The 18,607-nt window shown below is 33.0% G+C and overlaps 2 protein-coding genes across 3 annotated transcripts; one reads left to right on the plus strand and one right to left on the minus strand.

Moving 5' to 3' along the window:
• Positions 1-2,560: 2,560 nt before the first annotated feature.
• On the plus strand, positions 2,561-3,331 carry LOC120146224 (probable calcium-binding protein CML18). The gene has a single exon (XM_039159853.1). It carries the CDS (start codon positions 2,659-2,661, stop codon positions 3,148-3,150), a length of 492 nt encoding a protein of 163 aa, XP_039015784.1. The 5' UTR covers positions 2,561-2,658; the 3' UTR covers positions 3,151-3,331.
• Positions 3,332-4,219: 888 nt separating this feature from the next.
• On the minus strand, positions 4,220-6,845 carry LOC120146267. 2 transcript variants are annotated; one of them, XR_005518199.1, is made up of 3 exons: positions 6,597-6,845; positions 4,441-4,962; positions 4,220-4,390 (listed from the first exon to the last, which is right to left on the minus strand). XR_005518199.1 is itself a non-coding variant. In XM_039159877.1 (2 exons), the coding sequence occupies exons 1-2, from the start codon at positions 6,725-6,727 to the stop codon at positions 4,497-4,499; spliced, it is 597 nt and encodes a 198-aa protein (XP_039015808.1). In that variant the 5' UTR covers positions 6,728-6,845; the 3' UTR covers positions 4,220-4,496. The 2 variants fall into 2 exon arrangements, 1 of the variants encoding a protein (XP_039015808.1); XM_039159877.1 differs by having other exon boundaries at positions 4,220-4,962.
• Between the last annotated feature and the right edge of the window lie 11,762 nt (positions 6,846-18,607).

The raw sequence follows: 18,607 nt of genomic DNA on the forward strand, positions 1-18,607 counted from the left end.
TTCAGTGGTCCCAACAGGAGTTGATGGAGATGTAAGTAAAAGTTCATTGAACAACATGTTTTCAGTGGTACTATCAATAGGATGTGGTATTGGTAGTGGTAGTTGAAGGGTGGGTACAACATCAAATTTACAGGACATATTCAGGTATGTACAATAACTACAACATTCAATAACTTTAAAGTAATAGGTAAAATTACAATGTAGGTGGTTAAAATATACTTTTTTAATTACAAAATTAGTAAACACAAAGATTTGTTTCGATACATATGTAAACATATGTGTCGATACATTTTCCAAAAGTATCGACCCCAAAAACATCGAAACAAATAATTATAATGTAATAGGTAAATTAACAGTGTCGATACTTTAATATAAGTATCGACACTTTTGGAAATAAAAAGAGAAGAAGTTATAGCGCCTAAAAAGTGTCAATACTTTAAAAAAATGTATCGATCCATAACAATATTACAGGTAAAAATATGACAAAATCGATCTCAAAATGACAAAACCGGTAAAATGCTACCAGATATATTGCAAGTGTCGATAATTTAATATAAGTATCGATACTTTCTGAATTTAAAAGAGAAGATATAGCGCCTAAAAAGTGTCGACACTTTATGAAAATTGATCTATAACAATATAACAGCTAAAAATATGATAAAACCGTTCTCAAAATGACAAAACAGGTAAATAACTACCAGAAGTGTCGATACTTAAATATAAGTATCGACACTTTTTGAATTTAAATAAAAGAAAAGAGAAGAAGTTATAGCGCCTATAAAGTGTCGATACTTAAAAAAATGTATCGATCCATAACAATATAACAGGTAAAAATATGACAAAACCGGTCTCAAAATGACAAAACCGGTAAAAGGCTACCGGATATGTTGAAAGTGTCGATAATTTAATATAAGTATCGACACTTTCTGAATTTAAAAGAGAAGAAGTTATAGCGCCTAAAAAGTGTCGACACTTTATGAAAATGTATCGATCGATAACAATATAACAACTAAAAATATGAGAAAATATGTCAACATAAAGTATCGACACTTTTTAAATTTGTGTCGATACACTTGTCCAGATGAGGTGTACGCATAAACTGTCGATACATTTATAAAAGTATCGATCCAAATACAATGAAACCGTTAATTATTAACAGGTTACAATGCAACCGGTAAAAATATACCGGTTAATTAGTAAATATGTCTACATTATGCATCGACACTCTTTAAATATGTGTCGATACTTTTTTTCCAAAATGAAAGCACAAACAGGTGCACGCATAAAGTGTCGATACATTTAAAATTGTATCGATCCCAAAAACATCAAAACCGATAATCATAATGTAATAAGTCAATTTACAATGTAATCGGTTGAAATTTTTACCGGTTTTATGAGAAAATAGGTCAATATAAGCGCTACCTATTATATTATATAAGCGCTACCAAATATATTATTGTACTTGATAATATTTCCGGTTAAATACTTATTTTATTATATAAGCGCTACCTATTACATTATATAAACGTTAGCTAATATGTTATTGTGCTTGATAATATTTTCAGTTAAACGATATAACATAACCGGTCTAAATTTTAATCGATCACTTCTTTAACCGATTACATTATTTTTTAATCATTTTTTAGGTGCAGCACAGGAGAACCCGAATTCATATGCTTTCCTTTCAACGGTATCTTAAGACCACGACGTATTGTTCAACAGTTTAACTTTTGTTATTTTTTATTACAAATATACATTTTCGTATAATAAAAATTATTTTCATATTAAAGAGGAATCGATGTTGATAAACAAAAGTAATTATGTGAATGACAATTTTTTTATTAAAAAGGAAAAAAAGAAAGAAAGAGAAGGATACAGTCAAACTAGAAAATTTACGGAAAGCAGGCCAGTAGTCTTAACCATTGGATTACGAGTTGTCGCTACTGGATTAGTCCACGTCAACTAATAAATCAAAGAAATACGTGTCTGAGGGTTCTAATAATTCATTTGTCATAAATGCAAGCGTAAATTACATCTATGATCACTTAACTATTGTCTAATTTCATGTTGATCACTATTCTTTAGTTTTATCAATCAAACATCTTAATTATTTAATTATTTTCAATCGAGTCATCTATCGCTACCATTTAACGAAGGAGCATGTTAAAATAATACTATAATTTTTCATTTAATCTTCAATATTTTATTAATTTGATCATAATTTTAATTTAATTTAATAAATTTAATCTCTAATAAAATTATTGCACTTGTAGATATTGAGGAATAAATGTCTAGTTATACTAATTTTTAGTAGCCATGAAAGAGCTCTTCAATTAGATATCAAAGCCGGGTGGCTTGATTGATAACACTTAAATAGTTAAGTGTTATGATTGATAAAATTGAAAGATTGATGTCCAAAATGAAATCAGGTAATAGTTAAGTAATCCTTGGTGTAGTTTACCCTTAATACAATAAACTTTGCCACGGCGTGGACTTATTCATAATCGTTGAAAGATGTATGAATTCAAATGCTTATATTTTCAAGAGAGTTTTGCTCGATCATTTTGTGCTGCTTTAGTCTTGACTTTCTTCTCTTTGGTTCTTGGGGTATACAATAGAAGAGATTGTTTTAAGATTTGTGGCTTCCGATCTGTTAAAATGAGCGGCAAGGAACCACTCAAGCTAGAGGATGAGCAAATCGCCGAACTACGAGAAATCTTCAGATCTTTTGATCGTAACAACGACGGCAGCCTGACGCAGCTGGAACTCGATTCTCTTTTGCGGTCTTTAGGCCTAAAACCCATCTCCGACCAAGTCGAAGCCTTGATACAAAAGGCCGACACGAACAACAACGGGTTGGTTGAGTTCTCGGAGTTTGTATCCCTGGTGGCGCCGGAGCTGCTTTCGGAGAAGTCGCCCTACAGTGAGAATCAGCTGAGGCAGTTGTTCAAGATGTTCGATAGGGATGGGAACGGATATATCACGGCAGCTGAGTTGGCGCATTCGATGGCGAAGATTGGGCACGCGCTGACGGCGGAGGAGTTGACGGGGATGATTAAGGAGGCGGATACCGATGGGGATGGGATGATTAGTTTTGAGGAGTTCTCACAGGCCGTTTCTAACGCCGCGTTTGATAATTCGTGGGGTTGATTGAATTTAGTTTGAGGTGTTGTCTCTTTTCTGGGTATTTGTTTCCTTGTTACTTTTTCTTGAAAGGTTGTTACTTGCGTAGTTAACAAGATCCATTTTTCAATATTTTTTTGTTAATCACATTTGTTATGTCGGATGATAAGTTTATAAGTTCCGGTGTTCAGGTCGGTTTTTCGGAATATATGTTATAGTAGGGTTGAGTTTGAGTTTATGACGAAAAAAAATCGACTTTATTTGGGAAAAATAAAATTATACTTTATTTATTTAAGAATAATAATAATAATATATCTATCTATATTATTTTTTTCAATTAGATTCCTATAAAGATAAAATTAAGATTCTTTTTATATATATTCATGTTGAATTATATTAGATCGAGTATGAGCTTTACCTCAAAAGATAGATCAAATGTGTTATTCAAGTAAAACCATTCTAAACCCGAACCATATCAGCTTTATGATGAAGTATATATTTTTATCAGATTGGATTGATCGAAAATCCTACCCATACCATCTCTAGATAGTTATTTTTTCTTTAGTCTTCAAGAAATCCCAGATAATAACAGATGTCTTGAATTTAGTTACCCTCTTTTTTCGGCTTTAGGACTAAATTAATGATCAAGTATAAAATTTATGTTCAAGGAGTCTTAGGTTCACGACTAAGTACAAAACTTCTATATGGGAAGTCTTAGATTTTGTTCCCTTCTTTTTCGGTAACAATTAATTTATGACATACACATCTTACAGACGCAACGTTTGAATCTAATTTAAAAAAAAAACAATAGTTCTTTTAATTACTAAATGAGTTAAGTCATAATTAAACATTTCAATTGAATAATTCACAGTTGAGTGATCCATGAACACTCCAATTCTCCTGCAAGAACTTGATTATCTTTATCGATTGTTCAAGCTTGGCTAATTTAAAATTAGATATGAGAATAGAATGACTGCATTTTTTAGATGTTTACCGAATGCTTATATCAAGCACTCACAGGAAAACTAGAATAGACCTCATAATTCTACTAAAACGCTCTGATAAAAAAAAAAACAGAACACGAACATGAGAAGAATACATGAACATATTACAACAGATTTTATTTTAGACGATAACAATGCACTAAACAATCAAGTAATGTATTCTCTAACCAACGGAATGCCGGAAAAAAGCAGTTGTTGGCAAGGAAAAAACTTGTTACCCCATATAAACCACTTCAGAAATCATGCAGAATTCAAAGCACTGAGTCTCTTCATAATAACAGTCTTGCAGCACCCAGTTTGGTGCTTCCCATGAAAGTTTGATAGTTTTGAAAGTCCAAAAATGCTAACAGATATGGGATTTTACCTGCACTAGCACAACATCCATTGCATTATATCCTTCCTAATAACTCCCTCGCCTCTCACATAGTTCAGCCTCGATGTGTCAGGTCCATTCCTACTTAAATGCCTGCATTGAGTCGTGTTTCCAGCAGCACTTGGTGGCCGCATCATCATTGCAATTGTAGGGAAGGAATTGGCCCACATATTTGGTGATGATCTAAAAAGATGTCTAACAGCCACATTGTTTCGAGGTGACTGGATGATTCGTGAAATTCTCAACGATGTTGACTTCGTCACTTGCTTCCGAATGTTCATGAATGCTCTGCCAGCAACATGGTGGGGTTTCTTGCCAGTTGGAGCACGGATCTGCACTGAGGGTTTCATTTTATTAAGCCAGCGGAGTATCCAGTTACCAAGATTCCGACCAACTTCCATGTCTCTGTGCTGTATGCTCCTGTTAACCGTGAGTGCTACATCGAATACGGCGCGTGTTCGTCTGGTGGCAGAAAAAGATAACAGATTCCAAAAGAAAACAGAAGTCAAAGAATGTCTTTCAAGTCCTAATCCTTCCAACGTTAACAGTTCCAAAACATTTGACATTTAGGATTGTGCTCTCACTTGGAAATGAAGCTCATTAAGAATTGGTGAGTTAACTACTACCGGTTACATAGTAAGAAAGGTTCTACCATAGTAGCTTCAATTAACAAGGCAAGGTTGATGCCCCTGTATAAAACGGGCGGAAATTGGAAAAAACAAAAATTGTAGGAACAACAGGATAGCAAAATTAAAGCTCCTGCAACACATGGAAATCTAGAAATGAAACAAACATTATAAGAATGACAACATGTTTCACTAATATCTGTAGCTCATAGAAATGATGAACTATGGGTATGTTTAAATAGCGTAGTAAGGAAACTCAAGGGGGTGCACGCTATCGTCCTGCACCTCAAATAATCAATTCACTAGTTGGTTGCCGAGAGAGTATAAAACTTGTTCCATGTCTAGATATCAATCAAAACATTCAAGTAAACATGGAATATTTTTAGACATTTTCAATTAACATCCAAGCACCTAATTGGAAAGGTATAAAGAAAAGAGGTTGATTGATGTACAAATATGATAAATTTCACTCACATTCTTTCAACTTAAAAGAAAAAAGTTGACCCTTTTTTACATGTAAACGACTAAGTCATAAATGTCAGAAAAATATTGAAAGTTATGGTATTCTACCTTTGTAGTACATTCATATGCTCGGTTATAACACACAGGCATGTCTGCAGGGTAAGTTTTGTTAAATAGAACTAAGAATACACAGTATCCACATGATTATCTCAAACTGAAATCATTTCACAGAACTAATGTGCTGGTCAGAAGAATATGCCCTGCTAGCAATACGTGCCAGTAATCGTAAGGGCAAACTCTGCCTGCTTATGTTACACATCAGCACAAATTTAACTCGTATGAAACGTTGAAAACTGAACTCATACTACACCGCAAAAAGGAATCAAGTACAGAAATAATGGGAGAAATGCAAACCATCCCCCAAGTCCTGTGACAGTTTCAAGTTGTCCATTTGTCCAAACTAGAGTTTATGAGAAATGCAAGTCTATTGATTATTAAAAAAATGGAAATGGGCCTTAATTTGATTAAAAATGACCATTTGTAACAGTCTGCATACCTCAATTCTCCGAATTTCTTTCAGATATGAAAACAGACACCCAGCAGAGCAAATATTGAGAAAACGCAGTTAATAACTAATGAATGAAATTTTTCATAAATGTTTCGAGGGCCTACTGGCAGATCCATATTCAATCGAATCTCATAATATCATTTCACTAACTCCAGTATCTGCTGATTATCGGCGAGCAAAACGACTCGAAAAAAATCAAATCGAATTGACTCAACTTTAAAAAATTTCAAATAAAGTTTAATTAATAATATAAAACTCATGGATTTGAATAAATCGAAATTTTTTAACTCAACCCGACTGGATTGAAAGCTCACCCCTACCAATGATGAATAGTACTGCTAGTAGTTCAGGGTTCAATAACAACTCCTTAATACGATGCAAAAGCAATCAAAGCCTGAACGATATAATGTAATAGTAAATGAAAAGAGAAATATGTTTACCTTTGAGCAAATTGATGGAACCTAGGATGGTTGCGGCTAATGATCCGTCGCTGAATCTTCAAAGCAAACCTGTAAGTTCGTTTAAGCCCCAAGAAATAAGCCGTTCCCAGTGCTATCTCCCACAGCACCATTTTTCCCTCTTAATCTCTCGTTCTCGCAAGCTTCATTCTTTTTTCTCTCTTTATAGATCTTCGTCGATGGATTTTCTTTCGTAGCAAGTTAAAAAAATATAGTTTGTTTACTGTGGGCATTGGGAGCCGCCAGAATTTTATACATTTCTTATTCTTACTTATTAATTAATTGTTTGAGATCAGTGCTCACATCACCGATCGCAACCGTTGAAATCTTTCTTGATTATTTATGGCCCAATTTTAGGCCGGCATTTACCATTTTTGGCCCAATCTTACCCGATAAAATAGGACGTGTTTGGTTTCAGAAATATAAAATCATTTTTAAAAATAATATTATTTTATTTGATTTATTTGAATAAAACACAAAATATTAATTGAAATAATATAAATTATAATTGTTATAGGACTTTTGTTTGGAAATTTTATCAGAAAATCACCCTAAAATTAAAAAAAAATCATATTAACACCCTTTCTCGATTATATATCAAAGTAGCACATATTCTGACAAAAAAAGAGAGACGTGTTTCAGGCCACCTAACTATTTAACTATTGTCAATCAAGTCACTTGTCGTTAGCCGTTGACAGGAGTGTTGACGTGACAAATTAAAAAATTGATATAATTATGCATTTAATTCTCAATACCTATATATTCTATCAATTTAATTCTAATCTTAATTTAATTTAATATATTTAATTCTACACAACATAAATGAAATACTTTTTAATTTAATTTTTCCATCCAAAATATAATGACATGTGTCACAATCAGATTAGATGAAAAATTAACGGTAGAAAAATAAATAACGCAATAAAAGGATAATGGGGATTAAACATGTATCACCAAAGTTATATACTAGAGACCAATCCATTGAATTAGAATTGTTTTCTTGATTATGAAATGCGACATGTAAAATATAACATATTGTATTGAATGACAGGAAAAAAAGTAACTATTTTAAATTTTTTTAATAATCTCATTCATATAAATAGATAAATAAATATATAATTCAATTTATTCTTATTAACAAATATATGAAATTATTTGATAAAGTTAATAACAATTTATATACATAGTCATTAAATTAATTTTTTAACTTAATTAATAATCCTAATTTTTTACTAATAGTTATATATAAAAATAAATTTACCTTTATTAATAAATATATGAAATTATTTAAAAGATAAATTATTTGATAAAGTTATTAATATTTTATATGTGTAGTCACCAAATTAAATCCTTTTAACATAAATAGCAATTTTAAAATTTTTATTAATATATATATATATATATATATATATATATATTCAAAATTATTTAAAAACTTAAATTGTTTGATAAGTTTAACAATAATATATATATATATATATATATATATATATATCATTAAATTATTTTTTAAATGAGGAAATAATTTTAATTTTTTATTACTGATTTTATATACTTTTAAATTAATTTATTTTTATTAAAATACAATAAATTATTTTTAAAAAAATTAAATTGAGTTATATATATATATATATTAAATTATTTAAAAAATTAAAACTATTACTTAGTTAAATCTAAAATTATCTTTTACTTTTTAAATACCCTTCATTCATATTGTGATATGTGTCATAATCTGATTAAAGGATTAAATTTATTAAATTAAATTAAAATTAGGATTAAATTGATAGAATGTACAAGTATTGAGGACTAAATGTGTAATTATATCAATTTTTAACTGCCACATCAACACACATCAATACTTCCGTCAACTGTTAACAACAGGTGGCTTAATTGATAACAGTAAAAGTAAAAGGACTAAGTAGTTAAGTGGTCAATGATATAGTTTACCCTTTGTATTTTTAACAAAAAAGAAGAAAATAAAAAAAAAGGTCTAAGCTTCATTGCTACCAGTAGTGTATACCCTGCCAAAGCCATCCGGACTGCAATAGCAGCTCAATTGTATTCGGTGGGCGCATGTATTTTCTAATACCAAACGATAATTCTTATGTGAACTTCATCATCGCATATGCTACTTTATTCTATTCGCGAGGGACGTAGAGAAACTGTATATTCCAATCTCTATCCAACAGATTGATAATATGTGGTACTATAGGAGATAAACGTGTTATGATATAAACCTAGCTACTAAGTACAGTAAAAATAGAAGAGAAAATAAAAGAATACTTTACATCTTATTAATGGAATTACTTGTGTCCAAGAATGAAATCTAACAACTTATTTATAACAACTGATTAACAAACTTCTCTTAACTAACTAATAACAACCTTTAACCAACTCATAACAACTTAGTTGAAACCAACTCCATACTAATGTTCTTCATGCTGTTCATATACACTAACATTCCTCATGCAATCCACACCTTCAGCTTCACATGTTTATGAACACTCTTTATGCTGTTCATATACACTAACATTCCCCATGCAATCCACATCTTCAGCTTCACCATCATTCACACGTTGAGAAAAGCTAGTCAACCATCCTTATGAACCCGAGTGACCAACATCTTTTGCCGATGACGGATAAACATCGGGGTAGATAATGGCTTAGTAAGAGCATCAACAACCTACTCATACGTTGGAACCTCCTAAACCTACAACCGACCAACTGATACTATTTCTCGAACAAAGAACAAATCCAACTCGATATGTTTAAACTTTGAATGAAGGACTGGATTGGAGCACACAACAACAGTGCTCATATTGTCACACCAAAGAGTTGGTTTGCCATGAAATGAACACTGTAATTCTTTGAGCAAAGACACAAGCCATATGATTTCTGAAGCAGCTGAAGCAACACTGCGATATTCTTCTTCAGCAGTAGATCGAGCAACCACCTGTTGTTTACGAAAACTCCATGACACTAGATTGTAACCAAAATAAATGCAATATCCTGATGTAGATCACCTGTCATCAACATCAGCACCCCAATTTGCATCAGTAAAGCCCACCAAGGATAGTCGAGAAGAGGATGAGAACCGCAAACCATAATCCAAAGTTCCCTGCAAATACCTCAAAATTCTCTTGACTGCCAGGAAATGTAAATCTCTAGGAGCTTGCATAAACTAACAGACACAATTAACAACATAGGCAATATCTGGCCTAGTAATAACCATATATTAGAGAGCACCAACAATGATTCTATAGCGAGCCACCTCATCAATGGGTGTTCCACTCGCAGCACTCATTTGTAACAAATAAAGAACATACTTTTGTTGATTCATTACTAAACTATTAGAATCATAACAGACTTCAATGCCAGGAAAAACTTAAGAAGGACAAGATCTTTCAAAGCAAATTTTGTATGAAGCTTATTTATAACATCTTGAACTTCATTCGAGCAGCTTCCTGTAAGAATAATATCATCTACATAGATCAAGAGATAATTCATACCAACATCGGTTTTGCGAACAAATAAAGAGGCATCTGATCGTGACAAAAAAAATCCTTCTGAGATCAAATACCCTTTGAGACTCTCAAACCATGCACGGGGTGCCTGCTTTAGACCATAGATTGCTTTATTCAGTTTGCACACCATATTACCACCACCTTGTTCATAACCTAGAGGCTACAACATATACACTTCCTCAGATAAATGTTCATTTAAGAAGGCATTGTTAATGTCTACCTGCCTGAGGGACCAACCTTTTGCTAAAGCAAGGGAGATTATGACTTGAACAGTGACTGGCTTTACCAAAGGACTAAACACCTCATTAAAATCAATCTCAGGTTGCTGAAGAAATCCCTTGGTCACAAGACGAGCTTTGTAACGAGCAATGGAGTTATATGCATTTCTTTTAATTTTAAAAAGCCATTTACAACTCACAGCTCGCCTATCTTTAGGAAGAGGGACCAACGTCCAGGTTTCATTATGAACTAAGGCATCAAATTCTGCCTGTGTTGCAGCCTTCTAGTGAGGATGAAGAAAAGCCTCATTAATAGTTGTAGGTTCTTTATCATCAAATGAAACATTCAAAACCTTTGGTTTATGTATCCCATTTTTACTACGTGTAACCATGGGGTGAATATTTTGACAAGGGGTAGTCTGATCAATACAAATATGTGGCACAATGTCAATCAAAGTAACTGCTCCAAAACTAGGATCCTGTACATGACCAGTATCCCTAAATTCTGAAACCAACTCTTCAACAGCAACCCCAAGTGATAAAGGATACATAGAAATATCTGCCAAGTCTATAGCAACCTGCTCTTCATGAGATAACACTCTATCAGCAGCTGAAGACGCTACAACATAAGTATCAACCGAGTCTGTAGCAACATGCTCCTCATGCATTAACAACCCATCAGTAGATGGAGAAGCTACAACATGCGAGGTGTTACCCTCATTCATTTCACTCGACCCAGATACTAAAGGTGTAACAACCGAAAGAAGCCCTTCAGTGACCCCTGAATGACATGGACTATTGGTTGTAATGCTGCAACTTTGTTAAAAAGGAGAGACATGTTCATCAACACGTGTCGAGAGATGATTACCTTACCATCATCATCTAAACATCGATAGCCCTTATGAGACGAACTATAACCTAGAAAAACACATCACTTTGACCTAAACTCTAATTTGTGACGATTATCATATCTCATGCATGAAAAACATGCACAACCAAAAACACGTAGAAAAGTATATTTGGAACTATGCGATACAAAACTTCAAATGGAGATTTGCCATCCAAAACTTGAGTGGGCAGTCTATTGATGAGATAAACAGCGGATAAAAGGCATAGCTCTAAAATTTCAGGGGTAGCGATGCTTGAGCCAATATGGCTAACCCTATTTCAACAATTTGCCTATATTTACGTTCAGCTCGGCTATTTTGCTCAGAGGTGCATGGACATGAAATTCGATGCGCTACACCATTTTGCTGCAACCATCCCTTAAGTGACTGATATTCACCACCACCATCTGTTGCAAAACCTTAATTTTATAACCAAATTATACTTCTATTAACATGTAAAAATTAATGAAACATTATAACATCTCAGACTTCCTTTTAAGCAAGTAAACCCAGGTGTATCTACTCGAGACATCAACAAATGAAACATAAAAAGAAAACCCATCTGAATAATTATAAGAAGCAGGACCCCAAACATCTGAAACAGCTAACTGAAAATGTTCATTATATTCTGATATAGAAGAATAAAAGGGAATTTATGAGCATTCCCTTGTATACAAGCAACACACACATGTGACAACCTATTCTTATGAAGAGAGACATTACAATGCTTCATAATAGATTTTACTACATCAACATAAGCATGTCCAAGAAGTTGATGCCACAGGTCCAAGGGTCTAGAATCACAGAAACATTATTTATCTGAGCACCCAAGCACACCTCAGCGCAAGGAAGAACCTGTCATGTCTGAGTATCCTTCACAATACATTCATACGGGTGAAACTCAAGAAAAACACTGTTATCTCAAGTGAACTGAGAAACATAAATCAACTTCTTCTTGATGTTAGAAACATGTAGCATGCTACGTAAAAATAAAGGCTTCATACTAGAATGTAAAGTACTTTGCCCTACACGTGATTTAACACCATCACCATTGCCCATGTGCAAAGCATTATCACATGTATACACCATACCTGAGTGAAAAACAGATGGATCATTAGTCACATGATGAGTACCACCAGTGTCAGGATACCAAACAGGATCACTTGTGGGCTTGAAAAAAGACTGAACACCAGAGGATGGAAGCATGAAAACAAAAGCTGCAGGTGTAGAGGGTGCCAAGAATGGATTATGGCCAACTACAGAAGAACTTGAGGCATCATTATAGGAACCAACTGAAAATCCAGAGGATGGATAATAACCAAAGGCTGTTGGGGAACAAAACAAAGCACCAGGAACTATTGAATTAACTGGATATAGATAAGGGGAAGGAGAAGAAACAAAACCAGAATATGAAACCATATTCACTGTATGATTATACCCCCATGCAAAGGGTTGTTGCTGATCTACACTCGAACCATTTGACCATTTTGAATAATTTCCAGCTGATGTACCAGAATCACCAACACCCGTGTAATCATGATCAAAACGATGATAGCATTTTTGAACAACATGACTAAACTTACCATATAATTGACACTATGGCATGTTAGAGTTATAACTCCGTCCACACCTCGACATCGATAACCACCTCCCTGATGATCATGCACTTGAGAGGAATGATATTCAGAAGAGCCTTTTAGACTCAACTCATCATTAGGCTTCAGCTAAACAACTTTGACCGAGAGTCCTTCACCTAGGAACATCTTCTGTTGAGCCTCACAGTCAAGTAACATCTTAGTGAGAGTATCCAATGATACTTCTTCCCTAGAAGATATAGCAATTACAGATTCAAACTCCATAGTTAAGCCAACTAGAATAACACTAACATGTTCTTGTTCAGTTACAATACTTCCAGAAGCATTTAGTAAATCACAACCAGCTTTGACCTTTGCTAAAAATTCATGAACAGACAAACCAAATTTCTTTTGAGAATGCAAAGTATGGCGAAGGGATGAAATTTTCGCACTAGATCGTGCACCAAACAAATGAGTCACAACATTCCAAATAGCAGCTGCAGACGTAAGACCAATAAGGTGAGGCAGAATCTCCATACTCACAGTGGTTAGCAACCAGGAGGCAAGCAACTTATCTTGTTGTATAAATAACAAAAATTCTGAATTTTCCTCAAGTTTCCCAGGATCATTAGTAACAAATTCATTTGGAACAACTATATTAGAGGAAATAAACTTCAATAAACCATAACCATCAATGATTAAAGACACTTGATGTTTCCATAACAAATACGTATTTTTAGTGAGTTTGACTGTATCATGTTTAGGTATATGTTGAATGGAGCTTACACGAGCAACAATGCAACTCATAGGAGAATTAATCTGCATACCATTCTCATCACGGGTTGGATCAGCCATAAGATCAACCATGTTAAACAACACTTAGACAGAAACACAGATCTGAACTCAAGAAATCAAAGAAAGTTGAAACACCAATTCAAGAAGAAAAGCATGATATAGCAAAGAAGACAAAGAACGGACACCTGAGCTTCATAACCTGCAGCAAGAAGATACACCACAGCAGCACCAGGAATTAGCGATTGATACCATGTTATGATATAAACCTAGATACTAAGTATAGTAAAAACAGAAGAGAAAGTAAAAGAATATTTTGCATCTTATTAATGGAATTACTTGCGTATAAGAATGAAAGCTAACAGCTTATTTATAACAGCTGATTAACAAACTTCTCTTAACTAACTAATAACAGCCTTTAACCAATTCATAATAACTTAGTTGAAACCAACTACATACTAACGTTCTTCATGTTGTTCATATACACTAACAAAACGTGTCATAGTAGTACCTTGTTTTAGTAAGGTCAACAAATCCTCATTATTTGTTTCCACAACAATATGGCGCACTCTATGCTAAACTTAGTCACTCATAAATTCCCCATAGTTTCGCATCCACGATCGAACAACATCCAATACCTTTCGTAAAACCTTGTATCCATGGTCCACTCGTATCACGGATTACTCCACCGCATATTGTCATTCCAGTGGATTGATTACATGCACCATCAACATTTTGTTTACACCACACAACTAGTGATGGTGACCACTTTACAAGGTTAAGATAAGCTACCGACCGTTGAGGCTCATTTATCACATGAACTTGTAATGCACACAATACATTGTGCTGGAAATAGTGGCTAATGTTCTCTACGTTAACAAAGTCTGGATAAAAATATGTTTATTTCGTCGAAGCCGTAGCCCTCATACTATCGAACCGAACAAAATATCTAGATCATCATCATGCTTAGAAAAATATTTTGGTTGTTGAACATTCACCCAAATTTAATCTGGCGTGATCATATTTAAAAATCCATCCAGACGCTTTGGTTTAATGATTTCACTCCAAGTTAACTGGGCGGAAACATATTCACAGAAAACGTGCAATTTGTTTTCCTAACTACACCACATAAAAAAAACTATCATCTGATATATGTTGTCGTACCCTCTCCATTTTTGTCATTAAGCGATTCTACTATTACAAAACAAAATCGTACACCCAAAATGAGGAAGTGGAACCCACTTGTCAACTCTCTTTAATAATAAATTTTTTAAGAAAGGAATATATAAGCCATCAATTGTATATAAAATTAGGGAGAGACATATCCCTTTTATAGGAGTAGTAAAGGGGTAAAATTGTTAATTGACAATTACCCACTCCAATCACATCCTAAAAATAGATAACCAACTCCCTAAAAATATCCCTTAATATTTGCACTACTAACAATCGCCAACTAATGCAAATAAGTAGAGAATTTTCAAATATGAGAAAAGAGCAACAATAAAATTAGTCGCTTAAGTATTAATGAACGTATCTGGAACTAATACATAGTAGAATGAACAATTCTTCTTTTAACAAATGAACGAATCTGGAACTCATTAAAATAGGAGTAAACTCATAACACACGACCAATTCCTTCACAAAGTAAGTTCCACGATAGATCAACAAATTTAGCATATATACCTCGGGATGCTAGTAAGTGCTTTAGAAAGACCGCCCAAAGTCTTTCATAGAAGGTGACTAATTCTTCACACTTACGTAGTTGATTTCATCAAGTCTATCTCAAAATAGACCACCCAATTAGGGATAGAAATCATTAAGAGCGTTTAGAAGCTCAACTTCTCAATTTAAAAATCGGTGAATTCATCAAGTTCGTCCCACATTAACCACCCAAAGCCTTAGATATTAATTCATTAAGAACATTCAATAATTCATATTTTTAATTCAATAATTCATATTTTTAATTCAGTGAGTTCATCATGTTCGTCTCATAAGAACTACCATATTTTGGGTTATGAAGTCATTAAGAGCGTAAAACTCAACATCTCAAGTTGGTGAATCTAACAAGCCTGTCTCGTTATAACCACCCAAATCTAGGGCTATGAATTCATTGAAAGTGTAAAGCTTATCATTTCACATTGATGGATTCATCAAGTCGTTCTCACTAGAACCACCCCAAAATTGTGACATGAATCCATGAATTCCTCAACCAAATGGGCTTAAGACCAATTCCCCTCGATTATTAAGTTTAGGGATTAATAGAAATCTCTTTTATTCTTTTCTATTACGTATTAAGTAAGTACAATCTCATTATTTTACAAACTCATGTATTCTCTTATAATTGTAGATTTGGTTTTAAACCATTTACATGTTATCTCACGAGTCACGTAAAAATACAAAGAGCAAATAATTTTTTTCTTTAAAAATTTTCAGCGAGATAAATTCTTAAGGCATTCAACTAAGTGTCTGACTAAATCGAGACTTATCATCTTAATCTTCATAGTAGAGCTATTAAAATAATTTTTCACAAGCTTTTACAAAAGTTGCTCTACTTAGATAAACATATACCTACTATGATTTCAGATATCATTCAGGATTTATAAACTAAGAGGATTAAAGTTCTCTTAGTTTCATGCAATTTTAAAGAACTATTCTCGTATACATAAATTATAAGTTGATATGCTTCACAACACAATACATGAAATCATTAATTTATTTTAGACACCCCCACATATTATATGATAGAGAATTTTCAATTACCCACACATTCTCTAACCTCAATATGTCTAAACTAATATCATCAAAAACATGTAAAAAAATATTCTCCTTTAACTTTACTCAAGTAAAATAGAGTAAATTCATGCTAGATTTTAAACATAAAATCAAATGGATACACAATCACTTCTCATTTCACAATTATAGGAGTATAACAATAGAATTTCAAAAAAAAAAATAGTAGCATCGCCTATCACATTAATCAAATATTGAAGAGATCATGAATAATTCAACTACTATAACAATTTTTTTTTTATCTTAATAAGGTTATCAAATTTTACTTTTTTAGCTTGGTCTTTAAATAAAGAAGAGTGTAAACTTGCCATAGTATTTTATGAATTGAAATAGTATGCATAGAGATTAATAATACACCATGTAGGTCTCTCGAAAAAGAGAGGTGGTGTACTAGGCACACTTAAATACCAAGTTTTTTTTCCCATAACCAATTTTAAACATGCACTCCCATTCTGTCATACTATTTTTTAATCAACCATATATAAAGGTCTCATAACAACTTATGCTTAATAATTCCTCATCCATAAGCATACAGTAATTATGAATAAATAATTTTCATAGGATGACAAACATAGATAACAAGACAATAAGTCTAAATAGTCTAACTTCGTATGATGAAATATAACAAATCAGCAGATTTTTTCATTCTCAGCATGCCTTGAATTCAAGTCCTCTCATTATCTTTAATCAGAATCATTCTAGAATTTCCGATAATATATGCCTCAATTGAGTCACAACCTCTTTTAAATCTATTGATTCTAAAAATAAAAGAAAATTCAACGAGGTTAGTCTCTGTAAATAAATTTCATAAAGGAAAATAATCAAAAGATATGTTTCTTATCTTTTTTTTTAATCTCATCAAATTACGAGATTTTATCTTTAATTTTGCTCGTAATTTCCAACTATTTGAGTGTCGAATTGTTGGTGTTTAACGCAAGCATCTAGGCCCATTGTCCATGGCCTTACTTGCTTTGTTTACCTAGAGAAAATAATTGCTGCCAAGGATCCAACCAAAATGAATTTGGGAACTTTTACATTTATTCCAACAGATATTTACTTAGAAGCCCACTGAAATATATAAGACTTAATTTGATTAAGGGACCCACAAAATAATGAAAACAACAACAATAATAATAATAATAATAATAATAATAATAATAATAATAATAATAATAATAATCCACTTTCTCCGAGGTTCAAGCACTGCAATTCCAACTACACACAAATTTAGATTAAATTCGACTCTTCAAATAAGTACGAGTATTAAGGTGTTCACAACAAACCATCGAGAGAAATAACTTCCATTTCCTCCACAATTTCACTCTCATTTTATATATATATATATATATATTAACTATTGTGAGAGATCATAATCTTTGTTCCTGATAACCGGAGATTAATATGAGATGATAGACGAAAAGTCGATCTACTTGCTTCTTGGCCTTTGTATAATCGTCGGATGAAACCGTTCAAGAAGCTGAAATCGAACAGATACTCAACATTTAATCTTTTCTCATATGCCAATCTTAACTTTCTATACCCGTCAACCCAACATTTGTGTTTTATCCATCTATTGATGGTAAAATTGGCCTCGAACAACCACCTACTCCGCCACTGAAAATCGTTTATTGCCAAAGCTTTCGTGGTGCACCTTGATTCTCGCATTCTGCTAGTAGTGGAAGGATGATGCGAGATCCTTCCATACCAGTTTAAGTGACGGTGTTGGACGACTCGAAGAGCATTAGAAAGTTGGATGCATTCTAAGCTGGTTGCCTGATAATGTGGATTATGGTTCTGCTGGGCTTTAAAAAACTAAACACATTATTAAGACTGAAAGAACAAACATGTTAAACTTATGTATTGAAAATCAATGACAACAACATAAATATTGACCACAATGATTAGTTGAAACGAAAGAAACATGCATTATAGAGTGTGTAACAGATGCACTCAAGCTTGAATTCAATAATTGAAACTTCACAAACAGTGTAAGATTCAGATTTTTGGTCAGTTGTTATCTGAATGTTATGTTTTAACAGTAGTAATAAGAAATTGCTTCTAATTTGTAAGAAAATAGTAATTATGCAAAACAGAATCGTTAGCATTGACTATCAAATAATAATCAAATAATGAAGGAAATAGATCTATTTACTGTGTTGTGGTATAGAAGTCACTGCCTTATAAGTAATTTTGTCTAGATTGGTGCAG

This window comes from Hibiscus syriacus, unplaced genomic scaffold (assembly GCF_006381635.1).
Source record: "Hibiscus syriacus cultivar Baekdansim isolate YM2019G1 unplaced genomic scaffold, ASM638163v2 tig00110904_pilon, whole genome shotgun sequence".
Lineage (NCBI taxonomy): Eukaryota > Viridiplantae > Streptophyta > Magnoliopsida > Malvales > Malvaceae > Hibiscus > Hibiscus syriacus.

What these genes read in the sequence shown, in the direction of transcription:
- LOC120146224 (XM_039159853.1), top strand. Translation starts at nt 2,659, where the DNA reads ATGAGCGGCAAGGAACCACTCAAGCTAGAGGATGAGCAAATCGCCGAA.
- LOC120146267 (XM_039159877.1), bottom strand. Translation starts at nt 6,727, where the DNA reads ATGGTGCTGTGGGAGATAGCACTGGGAACGGCTTATTTCTTGGGGCTT. An exon ending in TTCCATCAATTTGCTCAAAG is followed by an intron (nt 4,963 to 6,596) that starts GTAAACATATTT and finishes TTCTGCCACCAG; the next exon opens with ACGAACACGCGCCGTATTCG.